Below are 15898 nucleotides of genomic sequence, written 5' to 3'. Positions count from 1 at the left end.
GTATAGATGTGAGATGCCGGTCGATTTTCAACAGTTCTGTCGATTTTAAAATAATTCTGATATTCTTACTTAAACAGAGAATTAGTTTCTAAAGAGTTCCGAGCGATGGAGGCTTGAAATTATTTACGAAAAATTTTTACTTGCGCGTGTGGCCTTATTTACGCGTAGAAAGTGACAGAAGCATTCGGACCGTCCGTTCGGACGTATCGTACGCCAACGTACGCTTGTGCGCCCCTCCACTCACGACGCGGCGGCGCGATTCCTTTTTTCTGCTTCGACTTACGGACAGCGGCGCGATTCCTTTTTTCTGCTTCGACTTACGGACAGAACACTCGTCCCACGAGTCTCATTTTCACTATCTCTCTTAACGTAACCTATATGTTAAATTTACTAATTTACATTTGATAGATTCACCGTACACAGAATACTTGTGTCCGTGAGCTGTCGAGATGTTCTGAGATTGTTTTATACAATATTATTAAAACATTATCTTCAATGTTCTTCCTAATTACTTCTTTGTATGCTTCAATTCACGTAATTAATTAATACAGTTGAATTGAATTGAAAAATATCAGTTTATTATACTTTTTAGTTCTAATATACATTTTATATCTGTTGTAAACTGATAAAATGCCGTACGATAAACTGATATTAAAAGAAATTTTATTGCAGAATGAATGCCGAACTCTCGATATTAATGGCAGAATCTTACCTCCATCCAACTCTGTTTATCGGTTGATTGCTAATCGTATGGCGTTACGTGGTTCACATATTGAACCACGTCACGTATATACAATTGTAAATGAAGATCGCAATGGGTTCAAAACTTTAATTACGACGACATATAACGTAAAACCAGAGGGTAAAAAAAGTTTCGATATAAGCGATAGTGTCGATGATTCTAATAATGTTGGTTCCATTTCCAATTCATCGGGGAGCGTTTTTTCCAAAAAAATAAAATTAATTCTATCGCCCCAAAAGTGGTTGGAAATTTGTCCAAAAAAGAAAATTTCTAGTGGGCGAGTTTATTGGAAACTTCAAAAAGGATGGGCTGATATTATTGCAGAGCGAATATATCAACAGCATGAATTGATTGACTGTGTATTCTCATTCAAAAATAATTTAATAACACCAGCAGCAACTGCTAAATGCTTTGCAAGAATTTTTGGTTATTGTACGGAATGCAAGGCCAAATTAACTGGGCTATTACACAAGTCCCCGATGGATGATGTTGACGTGATATTCACTTGTCGCATAGAAAATATTCGGCCGCACATCCATACTGGAAAACGAAAAAGACAATTGAGAGGCAAACGTCGCGAAAAAATCGCCAATCAATTAATTCAACAACGGAAAGACGCAATTACTTTCCAACGCGAAGAGGCAAGACGTTTGAAAAAATTTGGAGGAAAAAATCTTGCAATCATTCCGAATACTGCTACCTTACGCAAAGCAAAGGAACATCAATTATTAAAGCTACATGGACTGGAGTTCGTAAATCCTCTTATAAATCTGCTCCATCAATCGGAATGCGGAAAATATGCGGGTTGTATCCATAGTATAAGTTTATTAAAATTTTATTGCATCTATTGGTCGCCAGAACAACAACAAATATATACTTCTCGGTGTAAAAAAAATCGAAATGCTATCTTAACAATCGATGCAACAGGAAGTATAGCGACACGGATAACGAAGAGCGACCCGCACGTGTTTTTGTATCAGTGCATGCTTGTAACAAAGGAAGGCAGTGTGCCAGTTTTTCAGATGGTTTCTGCAGATCAAAGGTCGTTCATAATTGCCCATTTTTTACGTTTCATTTTAACAAAAAATGTGCCACGACCATCTATAGTTGTGTGTGATTTTGGGCGAGCTTTAGTAAATGCTGTTGCAGAAGTATTCGGCAGATGTTCCGATTTGCGTGACTATTTGCAAAAATGTTATGATGTAACTGTACAGGGTTCATCGGTATTACCAGCGGCATATGTAAGACTCGACGTGAGTCATTTTATTTCAATGGTGTCTCGGTGGAAATGTTTGGATAAAAAGATAATAGCGGCCCGGCGATTTTACATACGCTGTATTTCCCAAGCGTATCAAATGCAGGATTTCGACAAATTAACAGATTTTATAGAGTCGATGTTAGCTGTGGCGTTAAGCGAAACGATTGGCAATACGAGTGATGGAACGCCTGTACCAGCTGATATATGCATTCAATCTCTCAATAACATGATTAAGGGAATAGTTTTGATAGAGGACGAAGATAGTGCCCAAAATTCTAATGAAGATTTTGAAGAGAATAGTGATGAGAAGGACGACATCATTGATTCGGATTGGCAGATATGGACGAATAAAATATATTCTAATGCGGAGAATATAGGTAAAAAATCGAATACCGGAAACATAATTAACGGATGTTACAATCCCGAATTCGCTCGTTGTTTGATAAATCGTTTATTACCATATATTCCACTATGGACTGGCATTATGCGACGCTTCTTCGAAGATAGTTCGATAATCGCAACGTCTGCGTCAGTTGAATCCGAGTTTGCCGATATAAAACATCGAGCTTTTAACATTAAATTGCCAATGCGTATTGACAAGTTCGTTTTCCAACATCTTGATTATCTTGATGGGAAAATAAAATTGGCTTCAAACGAACATGATTTATCAGAAAAAAATGAAACGGACTTAAAGAATAGAATGATCACTCAAGGAGACGAATCTAAATCAGAAATCCACAGTTTTCTAAAATCCGAAATCGATTCTGCAACTGATGTGCTAAGCATATCATCCGTTAATGAATCAAAAAAAGATTTGGAAAACGGAAGATATAAAGAAAGCCACATATCACAAAAAAATGATAAGTCACCAGTAAATCAACATGAATCGACAAACAATTTTAACAGTAAAGTTTCTACTTTTACTAATGACGACGATGCTGATGAAAAATCGATAAGTGATTTGGACATGCACAGCATTGATATACATTCAAGTACAGCCAATGATTGTAATATATGGAATACATGCGAAAACTGGCGTGGAAAAGCCGAATTAAAATGTACTGCTGAATTAAATAACTCTCCGATAAAGAAAAGAGTAAAGCCTTCATATTTGGACAAATGTCCGGAATGGGAATTTATCAAGAACACAAAGGTATCAAAGCAGCCGGCATTTAAAAATGGCTTATTTTGTAATCCCGTAATTCTCGGAAAGCTTAGGCTTAACGTACGAAACACCTGCGCATTTGACTCTTTATTTCAAGTTGTTATGAGTGCAATAGCATCAAATCAAATTTATCGCGAAATAATTGATAAATCAGCGAACAAAACCGCACAATTAGCTATGAAAATACTTACAGATAAACAGAAACTAATGGCGGATGATAACCGAAAAAGAGCACAAATACTTTCCGACATAGGATTATTTAAAGTCGAATCATTCACAAGAACAATAAAACGGTTAGATGCTGAGTGCAATGTAGTCCATCTAGCACAGTACCTTTTTAGTGACCTGCCAAGCTATAAAACAGAAGTTTTCTGCCAATGCGGCTATAATTTCAATAGACAAAACATTACCCTCAATATTAACGTGGACCTTATACTGTCCCAAGGCTTTGGTATAATGCAACAGGCAATAGACGATGGACACAAAACTAAACGTACATGCTTAAAATGTTCTACACTGATTGAGGACAAAAATGAATACGGACCGCACATAATTATTGACACAACAGTTTTAACAGATGATAGATACAAAATCCCAAACAAAATTCTTAATCACACTCTTGGATCAATAGCTCAAACCGTCGTTGTTAACAACAGAATATACATATTAGCCGGAGTTGTAGGTTGAAAGCCGGGGCATTATATTGGTTATGCCAAATCTGGTTTGTACTGGCATGAATACAATGATCTTGGACCAACTTGTGAGAGCGTAAATCCAAACAAAAAAATCCAACCACATTTAATTTTTTATATATTTTCAGGCGAAAAACAGTAAGGGATTGTATGATGACACAAAGGTAGCAGGTCTCTTGCATTTCAGATCTGAGATTAAATATGAGACTTATGAAAAGATCACTATTATTATTTTTACTGAAATTACTATTGCTAATGGTACAATTTATATTATAATTTGTTTTATTACGTGATTTTATTTGTTTTATTACGTGAATTTTATTTTTGTTTAATTACGTGAATTTTATTTTTGTTTTATTACGTGAATTTTATTTTTCATTTATTACGTGATTTTTCAGTGCAAAATTTTAAGATAGCTAAAAAAATTTATAAAATATTAAAGCATAAAATAACACTAAAAAGAAAAAAACAAAAAAATATAAAAAATTAAAAAAAAAACAAAAAAATTTTTAAAACCCCAAAAAAACGAAAAAAATGGAGCCAAATCTTACCACGTCCCCGTCGTTGGTTCCGGGTAGTGCCAAGAGTAAGAAAATCCGACAAATAAAATATCAAAACATGCAATACATAGAAAATTTTAAAATACAAGCACAAAAATCAATTGGAGCATCTCACATCTATACGCGTATATGCGGTCTCGCGTGCAAGTAAAAAATTTTTTGTAAATAATTTCAAGCCTCTATCGCTCGGAACTCTTTAGAAAATAATTCTCTGTTTGAGTAAGAATATCAGAATTATTTTAAAATCGACAGAACTGTTGAAAATCGACCGGCATCTCACATCTATACACGTATATACGGTCTCGCGCGCAAGTAAAAAATTTTTTGTAAATAATTTCAAGCCTCCATCGCTCGGAACTCTTTAGAAACTAATTCTCTGTTTAAGTAAGAATATCAGAATTATTTTAAAATCGACAGAACTGTTGAAAATCGACCGGCATCTCACATCTATACACGTATATACGGTCTCGCGCGCCTGTAAAAAATTTTTTGTAAATAATTTCAAGCCTCCATCGCTCGGAACTCTTTAGAAACTAATTCTCTGTTTAAGTAAGAATATCAGAATTATTTTAAAATTGACAGAACTGTTGAAAATCGACCGGCATCTCACATCTATACACGTATATGCGATCTCGCGCGCAAGTAAAACATTTTTTGTAAATAATTTCAAGCAACCATCGCTCGGAACTCTTTAGAAACTAATTATTTTACTATGTAAGAATATCAGAACTGTTTTAGAATCGACAGAACTATCGAAACGCATCTTACACCTGTACGTAAATTCGTTTTGTAATGACAAATTATTTTCTATGGTGTTTTATCGACAGAACTATTGACAGAATGTGTGTAAGCGATAGAACTCTGCGGAATATTACTGCTTTGTGACCAAATATTTGAAATATGATGAGATGCTATGAGGTGTTTTTGGAAGTTGGCATCTCATTTCGTCAAATCTATATATTAATAGTTAATTCGACGGAACTATTGTTAAAACTTATCAAGAACTGTAGAACTATGCTGGATGCAAGAAAATTTGACGTTTATTTGTGAGATGCTAACTTCACACACATACAACTTTGAAAGACAAAGAAGAAGCATGGAATCAAACTTGCGATGCATATATCTATTGTTACAAGTAAGGTAAGAAATCTATAAATTTTTTCTAATTAGGTATGTTAAATGCTTAAAATAAAAATGTTAATTATATCTGAAGAAAATCTAATATGATATTTGCGGTAGATAGCTTCATTTTTAAGCTAGATTTTAAATACTTTTTATATTCAAAGTAATTTAATTTTTAACATTTTAATGTGTAATAAATTATTACAGAGAAGCGTTCAATTTAAAAAATTATAGAGTAATTTAAAATCAGTACAGAGAGATGTCCTTACGCAGGAAAAACATGCACGTTTATCAACAGGTGGTGGACCTGAACCTAAATCTGCAGATTGACCCGGACATTGCCGCAATAGCACCCAATTTAATGACAATTGCACCAACATTATTTTCATCAAATTTATCAGATAAAATATTAGAAGGTAATTTCATCGTTATTTTATTTATTTATATTATAATAAAAATTGAAAAAATAGTAACAATAAATATTTTTCAGAACGACAACAAAGAATATTAATCATTGTATTCCTGAGGAATTAATTGAAAATGTGGAAGGCATAGACTTTATTGATGATGATTTCCAAGAAGTTAATAATGATTCTATTATCACACTTCATACAAATGATAAAATAACTAATTTTATTGATATTTTCTATTAACATATTTGTTTATGAATAAGAATTTAGAATTGATGACAATGACAAAATTGAATGTTACAGACTCAAGCAGTGATGAGACTGATGATGCTGAAAAAGAAAATAATCCAGTAAATGCAATATTAACAAATAATAATAAAGATAAATTTTATTAATATATTTATATTTATTTTTAGACACACCTCTCTCTCTCTCTCTCTCTCTCTCTCTCTCTCTGTGTGTGTGTGTGTGTGTGTGTGTGTGTGTGTGTGTGTGTGTGTTGCGTAGTATCTTAAGCATATTAACAATTTGTATTGTACTGGTGGAACCGACAGACCACCGATTGTTAATTTTTGCTAATCCTTCTTCAATTTTTGTTAATATTCCATATAGGAGGAATCCTTATTAATCTATAGCGTCTTTTAATTGTAAATTATTATAAAAGGGTTTTAAAGTCTATCACGAATGTATCGTTTTCGTACACGTTCTCTACTTGAAAATCACGATCAATCAATATTTTCAATATCATCAATTTCTTCCATTAATTCCATAATATTTAGGGTATGTTCCAAAATTCACTGCCAGCACTGCCAGTGCTACAAATTGCGTTCCAAAATTCATGGCAGCATACTGCGGCAGTACTATTAGAGAGCAATGACATCATTAATTCTGTCGTCACTTCCTGCTGCAGTTACTGCGGTCAGAGAGGTGAAGCAGATGACGTAAATTACGTAATAAAGATATCTTTCTAACTGGCGAAGATCATGGAAGAACTGACATTAATCGATGCAGAAAACAACAAAGAATACAAAATTACAGTGTCAAAGGAAGATGCTGCGAGAACAAAAAGAGGTGAATTTTAAGTTTTTGTAGAATTGTTTTTATTTCAGAAATTCAGAATAGAAAAATTACATAACCTATAATATTTGATCAAAATTTGATTCAGACTATAAGTGTTCAAACTTATTATTATTAATTATAATGCAATTATAATTTTATTTGTAATTTTTTACAGATCATATATTTGCATATATACTCTCTATTGCAACAAGCAAAAAAATATGCAGCTGGAGAAATAAAAGATATTATAGATTCAGAAACAGGTTTATTTTAATACTTAATTTAATAACAATAATAATGTTCCATTTGTGATATCGCATTCATAAGATTGTCTGATGTATAAAAGATATACATGTTTACAGATGACACAACTAATTGCAGCACTGCAAGTAATTTAGATATGAGTGAAACTTCAGATACGAAAGGTAGTAGTAAAAGTAAATATAAGTAAAAGTTAAAATAAATATTTTTTCAAGAAAACAACATTATTCTGTTTAGATCAACATATATGAACTCGTGCTGAAACACTGTTACTTATTACTTTATATAAAGAACACGAAGAAATGTTCAATAATCCTAAGATGTTTGCAAAACAGTGTTGGAATAATATTTCCAAGAAAATGAAAGATGCAGGATATCATATATCTGGAATTAAATGTACTACTAAATTCCAGTGTTTAAAAAGAACATATAAATTTGTTACTGATCATAATAAAAAATCAGGAAATAATAGGAGGAAATGGGAATATTATGAGGTATTACTAATTAGAAGTACTATTTATAATTTATATCAATTTATATATAATTTTTAACTTTAATTCATAAATCATACTGATTATTCTAGACATTCTTTTATCTATAGTGAATGTGTTTAATCACATTGTGTCCAAATGTAACTTTTCTTATTAAAAAGCAATATTTTTCTTTTTCATCTTTTTTGAAATTTTTATAATTGTACAGATAATTAAATTAATTAAAAATAATTTTTCTGATATAGGTTATGCATGAGATATTTGGAACAAAACCTTGGGTTGAACCAATAGCAACAGCTGGAAGTAGCGTTAATACTTCTGCTAATATTAATGATACTACAAATAATACAGAGAACAATGACGCAATAAAATCAGGTAAACACATAATTACATTACATTTAAAATATATAAAGAAAAATAATAAATAAAATATTTGCACTTATATATACATTTTTGTTTTATATTTTCTATTAAAATATTTTGTAGTACATGCATTTTTTAATTTTTTCTATTTATTAATTTCTTAATTATTTTTTTATTTGCAGTGCCAAAGAAACGAAAAATTCAAAACGCAGTAGAAGATTATTTAGAAAAATCTTTAGAAATGAAAGCAGAAAAAGAGATAAATGCTAAAAAAAGACATGAAGAAAAAATGACTCGTCTAACAAGTATTGAAAATTTAATAACAAAAATACTTAAAAAGTAATAACTTTTATATAATTAATATTTTATTGGTTCTTATAAAAATATATAAGACTGTTATGTATTCTTAAAATATATAAGACTGTTATGTGCATATAAGACTGTTATGTCACTTTAATATAAAATTATGATGAGTTTAATTTTATTTTAAATAATGTAAGAAAAATTGTGATAGTTTCTTTAATAAAGTTTATTGTACATACAAATTAAATTGTGTATGTAAATTAATTTTGTATGTGGATAGATCCCGTAAAGTATTTATGCGTGCATTTATCTATAGTATATGTATTGTAAAAGCTCTAGTATTATTTAAAAGTAATAGAAATAGGATCACGGAAAGAACGTAGGAAAGTACTCTCTTGCTTTCCTATGTTATTCCTTGTTCCTGTTATTTTTTATTGTGCAAAAGCTTTTTACTCAGCTTCCTTATGATTGTATGCATGTGTGTGTAAATATATACATAATCTTATCTATTTTTTAATTGTATATTATATGGTATAGGGATCTAAAAATATAAAGATAATATAAGAAAAAAAATGTTTTATAACTTCATACAACTTTATTCAAAATAATTTTCATTTTGCAAATGATATACAATAGCGTTACGTTTCTCAATACCTTCTTCTCGTATAATTTGAGGTATATTTTCGATTTCATATTGTACAGGTTCATTTGGCTGTACAATAATTGGAATATCATCAATGTAATCATTTCGTATTAAGCAAATATTATGTAAAACACAACAAGCACAAATATATTTAGGTATCAAATCAGTTCTTCTCATAGGTAATATATCCAAAAGACTTCGAAATCTTCCTTTTAACAAGCCTATTGTTCTTTCTACCATCATTCTCGCTTCAGACAAACAAGTATTATATTTTACTTGTGCATCTGTTAAATGTCCATTATCTTTAAACGGAACTATTATATATTTTTGGATGCCATATGCGGCATCACCTAATAAATGGCTATTCTCTGGGAAGTTTTCTGCGGTACACATGTCTTCAAAGCCAGATAATCTAAAAACTCTCATGTCATGCACTGACCCTACTTGTCCTGCATAAACATGAGTGATTTTTAATTCATTATCACATATTATCTAAAAAAAGAGGAAATAATATTATTATTACATATGTCTGCAGAATTTTTATTCATAAAAAAATATAATTTAACATTTTTACAAAAATACTTGTGTCTGTATAGAGTGATAGCCTTTTCTATTTATGTAAGCTTCTGGATGTAATTTCGGTGCTGCAATTTTTATATGAGTACCGTCTATCGCTCCTATCACTTTTGGAAATTTGTATTTGTTTTTAACATGTGTCCAAATATTTTCTGCTCTTGCTCTGTCTGGCCATGTAATGAATGTATGAAAATGTGAATATAATGCATTCACAACTTTGTAAACACATCTCCAAGCCGTTGCTTTTCCGACATTGAATCGATCAGCAACACATCTATAGAGTTAATAAATAAATGCTAAATATTAATATAAATTATAAATGTTATAAATTAAATGCTAATGTCATTCAATAAAACTTACCTATACGAATTGGGAGTTGCCATCATCCATATTGCCAAGAGTAATGTCTTCTCTGGTGGAATAGTATGCCTCCCACATTCTTCAGACTGTTTCAATAATTGCGGAGTTAACAGCTCCAATAAAAAAATAAATGTTGGTCGACTAAGGCTATGGAAAAACATTAAAATATAACATTTTCTATTTAAATTAAACGTTATATAGTTTATTATGAATTATTATTTGTTATTATTAATTATTAAAAAACATAGTAAAAATATTTTATCTATTGTTTATTGCATAAATTAATAATAACAAGCAATTAATAATAATTTATTTTTATTAAATAAATAACTTACCGAAAAATGGCTTTTAAAAGCATTGCCAGTATAATGCCACACTACATTTTCAACATAATTTTGGCACCGTACTTTAGGTACACGTTTTACATTATTTTTCACTAATTTTAATACTTTGCCGAATCTGAATCATCGTTTGATGATTCATCAGATTCAGCTATTAAATTTATATATGTTGCAATCAAAAATATTTTCTGATCATTTCTCTCTATTTTATAGGTTAATCTGTTGTTTACTTTTGTGTTCACTGCCAGCACTGAAAGTAATGTTCCATTTTAGACATCGTATACGCATTTACAGCACGCTCACAAAAATGAAACGCTGTTGATAGCATACTTTTATGACGTCACGCTCACGGCACTGAATTTTGGAACATACCCTTAATCATAAGCTTATCTTAAAGTCATGTACGACTGACTTGAAAACAAACTTACTTTCTAATAAACACGATCTTATTTGATTCAAATAAGGCCATCAAGATTTGATTATGAATCTGACTAGTTTTGTAGATATGCTTAAGAAGAGAAAGGCATCTTAAAAGACTTTGTGCTTAAGACAGTCTTAAATATAAGAACGGACTATGGAATACCGTCCTTTATTTCAAAAAATGAGAGTTTAAATTTCAAAAGAGTTAGCTAAAATCTTTACTTTCGAAAAGTCACAGTTGTTTTCCAACATATTTGCTGACCAAAAATTTCTCCAAGTGATCTTACAATAAAATTCTGCGCTAATAACATAGTGTCCAATAATAATTTAATGGCACTCATTGGTCGTACATATGTATACATATATATTCACAAATATGTTTCGGCAATGCAACGCGTGGCCTTATATCCTCACTCAGCGGAATTCTAACTGCGAGAAAAGACGCCGCGTAGCGGCGAAAGCACGAACAAGTGCACGACTTTACGGACGGTTTTCCGCGAGTGCTTTCGCGCGCAGTCTTGTCTGGCGGTGTAGCATATGTTACAGGCGTTTTACTATGAAAATATAATTGTGGCTTAAGGAGATTCTGAACGCCTTTGAGAAGTCTGTTGTTTTTTTTCTGTTTTATCGTCAAAATGTGATGTTAGATAAACTATAAATCTATTTATTGGCTATATGGATTGTTTTTTACATAAAAATTGCTCAGAAACGTATATAGTGCTCGCAAAATTTAAAACTACACTGACTTTTTTCTTAAGGGTTTGAACGGCCAATTTCACATTTATTCGAAACATGATATGCTTTTTTTATTTTTGTGTTCTCCAATCCTCAGGTTGCAAAAATATATTTTCCTAATAAATTTTTTTATAACATAATTCTATTAATTTCACAACGCAATCGGTTTTAACATTTCCACATGAAAAAATATGTATGTAAATATATATTTGAAATATATGTATGTATATTTATATTTTTTTATTTGTTATTGCTTTATAATCATTACTATATTTGCAAAATATAATTTATATATATAAATTATATTATAGAATTATATGTATTTATATTAAATTTTTTTATTTGCTATTATATTTAAGTAATAACTCACTTAATAAAGTAATAACAAATAAAAAAATGTATAATTTAATTTTATTATTATTCGACACATTTGGATAAAAAATGAGAAATTCTAGAACAAAGGAACATTTTACTTACAGACAAGTGACGCAGTTTACTAAACTTATATTTTATTAACGCTCGTATTTTCATTTCTGATAATAATTCTTTCTAATTTGATAATAGATTTGTAATTAGCAGAGAAGTGCGTATATAAGTACAAATATGTTAGAAGAAATTCTGCTCGAAATTTACAGTACAAATACTCTTCTTTCTTCTGCAAGCGAAGGAAATGTTATCACTTTATCTTCTTTTTTATACTTCACATTTTACATGGTAATTTTTTATATTAAGAATTTAATATATTCGATAAATTAACAAATATTCTTGGAAAACTTGACTTCGACGTAACTAGCAAATTTTATTTAATTATTTCACGACGTTTCGACCATTTGGTTGTGGTCCTTTTCAAGTGAAATTTCTACAACATAATATTACACAATAGTTTTTAACATACGAGAACTCATTTAAGTGTTAAATTAATAAAATAAATATAAATTTTGTAAACAAATTTTGCTCTAAAATAAATGAAATTTTAAGTACATTTAATAATTATCATGAACGTTTAAAATTTACACATGAAAGAGAGACCAATTCTTCTATTAATTTTTTAAATTCTACAGTTATCCGCAATGGGAATAAATTGACAACTAATTGGTTTAGGAAACCTACATGTTCTGGCAGATACATCAATTTTCTTTCGAGTCATCCTATTAAGTACAAAATTAATACGATTTACAATTTAGTAGACCATGCAATTTTACTTTCTAACGAACAATTTCATAATACGAATATTGAGATTGTAAAGAACATTTTAATTAATAATTGTTTTCCGGGTCATATTATTAATAAGTATGTAAATAAAAGAATTAATGTACTGAATAACAACAGGAATGTTAACGGTCACAATGCGGATAATAACGACAGTTTGAGTAATAATTTAGATAATAACGTTAATGTGAATTCGGCTCAAGATAAGAATTATGTAATTCCACTCCCATACGTTAAGGATGTTAGCGACAGTATTAAAAGGTCACTTAAAAATGCTAACATAAATGTCGTTTATAGTTTGCCAAAAAAGTTGAATAGGCTGATAAAACGAGGTAAAGATTTAATAACTAGATTTGTTCGTTTTACCTACACTTTCTCCACTTTTGTAGAAAGTGTACACTATCACGTTTCTTTTAGAAGAAGTGACGTCAGAGTACGCTGTTTGTTTTGCGAGTGTAGCTACACTATAGTGGCGATTTCCCTATACTTTTTACACTTGGTCTTGAGGAGGTGTGAAAAGTGTATACCTACGATTCCCGCGAAATATAACCTACATATGATTAACACCAACGAGACCTGAACATAATTCTGAAGAAATATTTACCGGTAATAAACCTTTATAAAATAGCTAATGTATTACATTATTAAAATGAATGCTTTTATGATGTTAAGAGATATTCATAACATGAGATCATTAATAACATTTTTAATAATATTTTCTGTTTCATATTTTAGCTGTTCACTATGCAAAAAGAAAATTTGCAAGTAAAATTTGCAAACATTGCTCAAGATTCCAAAGGAAATTTTATTGTCGACGGTGACAATAATATTCTCTGCACATCCAAAGGTGGGAATATATATTATTCAATACAAATTATTCAATATGGCTAATTTAATTGCAATTTTAATTATTATTAAAACTGGTACTTTATTTTTCAAATCAAGATTTTTATTTTATTATTATTCAATTTTATTATTTTTTTATTGTGACAAATGAAATAATTGTGTGTTTCAGTATTTATAATAATTGCTTTACATTTTTTGGTATATTTAAATTGTTTAGATGGATTGAAGTTTATTTCTAAGAATTCATTATTATTGGACACTAATGCAATGATCTGCCCAGTTGAGGACGAGTTGTATCAGATTGAATTAGATAATTTAAATGATAAAGCAAACAATGCCTCAAATATTGACACTACTGATGAATCATCCACTTCAGCAACAACAAATGAATCTGCCATAATTAAAAAGAATCATGATACTGATTCTTCATTTTCATGGAATGATGAATCTACCAGATATTTTTTATCTTTATATCAAGAAAATAGAAAACTTGTTTCGTCCAGGAAGTTGAAAACATTAAAAGCAATGTGGATTCATATCGCTAATACAATGACAAAGTCTGGATATAATGTATCTCCGCTACAAGTTGAAAACAAATTTAAGACGATGGAACGAGCATATAAGAATATGGTGTCAAACAATAAAAAAACAGGAAGAGGACGGGCAACATGTAGTTACGAAAGGTACATAGTCAGTAGTTTTGAACTCAGGGGAAAATAATGATTGGAAAGATATCGAATTGATGTAGAATCAAAATGTCAAAGATATCTATTTGACATCAATTCGACGTCTTTTCGATTATCATTTCTCCCTGGGAAGTTCTTTTAAAAGTGAGTAGTATTATATAATTTAATACTTGACCTAATACTGACATAATACTTGACCTAATACTTTATCTAATATTGACATTTTATTAACAGTGAACTATCCGAAATACTGTGGGAAATAAACACAATATCTTACCTCTCGTGACTTCTTCAAATGATGGTTTAAGAATTCGCACGAACACAATAGATCTAACTACTGGTGTAAGTGCACCGCAATCAATACTCCATCCGTAAGTATTGCAGTACCTTTCTACTGAAGAATAAAATTATTTCTAAATTGAATTGATGAATTTCCAATTAATTATTAATTGTATTAATGATTTCATTTTTTATATATAGACTGCAGTCATTAGCATACAAGAAAGTGACGGATGACGTAGCAGTGACTAATGAAAATCCGATAGTTGACGAACATTATCTGGTCGACGATTTGTCTTGTTCTAGCAATGCCTCTTCCTCATGTAAAACAGTCCAGTTGAGTTAAACTTTTGTTTTTAAGTGCTAAAATATTTAAAATTTCTTTTGATAACGTACAATATTTTGTTACAATACTTTTGAAATTACTATAGTGTGAAAAACAATTTTTAATTATGCTTTATATATTACAGAAAACAAAAAACAGGAAGCACAGCAAAATTAGTAGCTTCATGCCAAAAAACTCTACAAGATTTAGCAGCTGACCGACGGGAAGAGACATTAAAAAAGGAAGATTTCTGCAAAGACTTTCGTGATTATATGAAAAAAACTCTTGAACAGCGTGAAGTCGCAAATAATCTTCGAGAACGCAAAAACGTGTTAGTAGAACATTTGATTAAAATGTTTGATAAAAAAAATGAAAACTTAGATGAAAAGTGAAAGAAACACATGTTATCATACTTTATATGATTTTTTAATTTTATTACGACTGTGATTTTAACTTGCAAACGCAATGAAGTTCATAAACATTAAAAGTTATAAAGTTACATAAAATAATGTTACATTCAAAATAATGTTACATTCAAAATAATGTTACATTCAAAATATTTTGTATTTAGCAAGATTTTTTTATTTAGCAAACGATTTTTTTTATTTAGCAAAAGATTTTTTTTATTTAGCAGAAGTTAAAAGAATGTAACAAGCAATTTGACAAAAATTTACTCTAAGTCTCATGTCTAGTAATAAGTATTGTGGTTGTGATGAATTTTATATTCACATTAAAATATATGATTTTCTTTTTATTTTTAGTTACAAAAATGTGATAAAAATGTTAAAAGTATAATATTTTATTGTAATAAATCTTATTTTTATATTAAAGTACATGATTATAAAATACATGAATATACAAGATTAATACACATTTTCTTATTGTATATTGTTGTCTTTTGTATATATTTATCGCATAGCTAGTTGACGGCATATTTCATTTTCTAAGATATCGTCCTTCACAATTATCTTCTATTTCAATGTTGTCGTTAATTGGAAAATGTCTTGCTTCGTCATCAGGATAATCATCTGCAATTGGATCTTCGAATAGTC

At 29.9% G+C, this 15898-nt stretch overlaps 2 protein-coding genes across 2 annotated transcripts; both read left to right on the top strand.

Annotated features, from left to right (window-relative positions):
• Positions 1-7360: 7360 nt before the first annotated feature.
• On the top strand, positions 7361-8466 carry LOC114943506 (uncharacterized). The gene is made up of 4 exons (XM_029319140.2): positions 7361-7433; positions 7507-7763; positions 8006-8135; positions 8306-8466. Exons 2-4 carry the CDS (start codon positions 7572-7574, stop codon positions 8464-8466), a joined length of 483 nt encoding a protein of 160 aa, XP_029174973.2. The 5' UTR covers positions 7361-7433; positions 7507-7571.
• Positions 8467-13495: 5029 nt separating this feature from the next.
• Positions 13496-15238, top strand: LOC114939886 (uncharacterized). Its single transcript, XM_029314325.2, has 5 exons — positions 13496-13557; positions 13774-14239; positions 14590-14613; positions 14723-14857; positions 14992-15238. The coding sequence occupies exons 2-5, from the start codon at positions 13824-13826 to the stop codon at positions 15236-15238; spliced, it is 822 nt and encodes a 273-aa protein (XP_029170158.1). The 5' UTR covers positions 13496-13557; positions 13774-13823.
• The last annotated feature ends 660 nt before the right edge of the window (positions 15239-15898 follow it).

Source organism: Nylanderia fulva, unplaced genomic scaffold, assembly GCF_048542155.1.
Source record: "Nylanderia fulva isolate GAGA-0341 unplaced genomic scaffold, ASM4854215v1 Scaffold320, whole genome shotgun sequence".
Classification (NCBI taxonomy): domain Eukaryota; kingdom Metazoa; phylum Arthropoda; class Insecta; order Hymenoptera; family Formicidae; genus Nylanderia; species Nylanderia fulva.
This window is presented reverse-complemented; position numbering and strand designations above follow the sequence as displayed.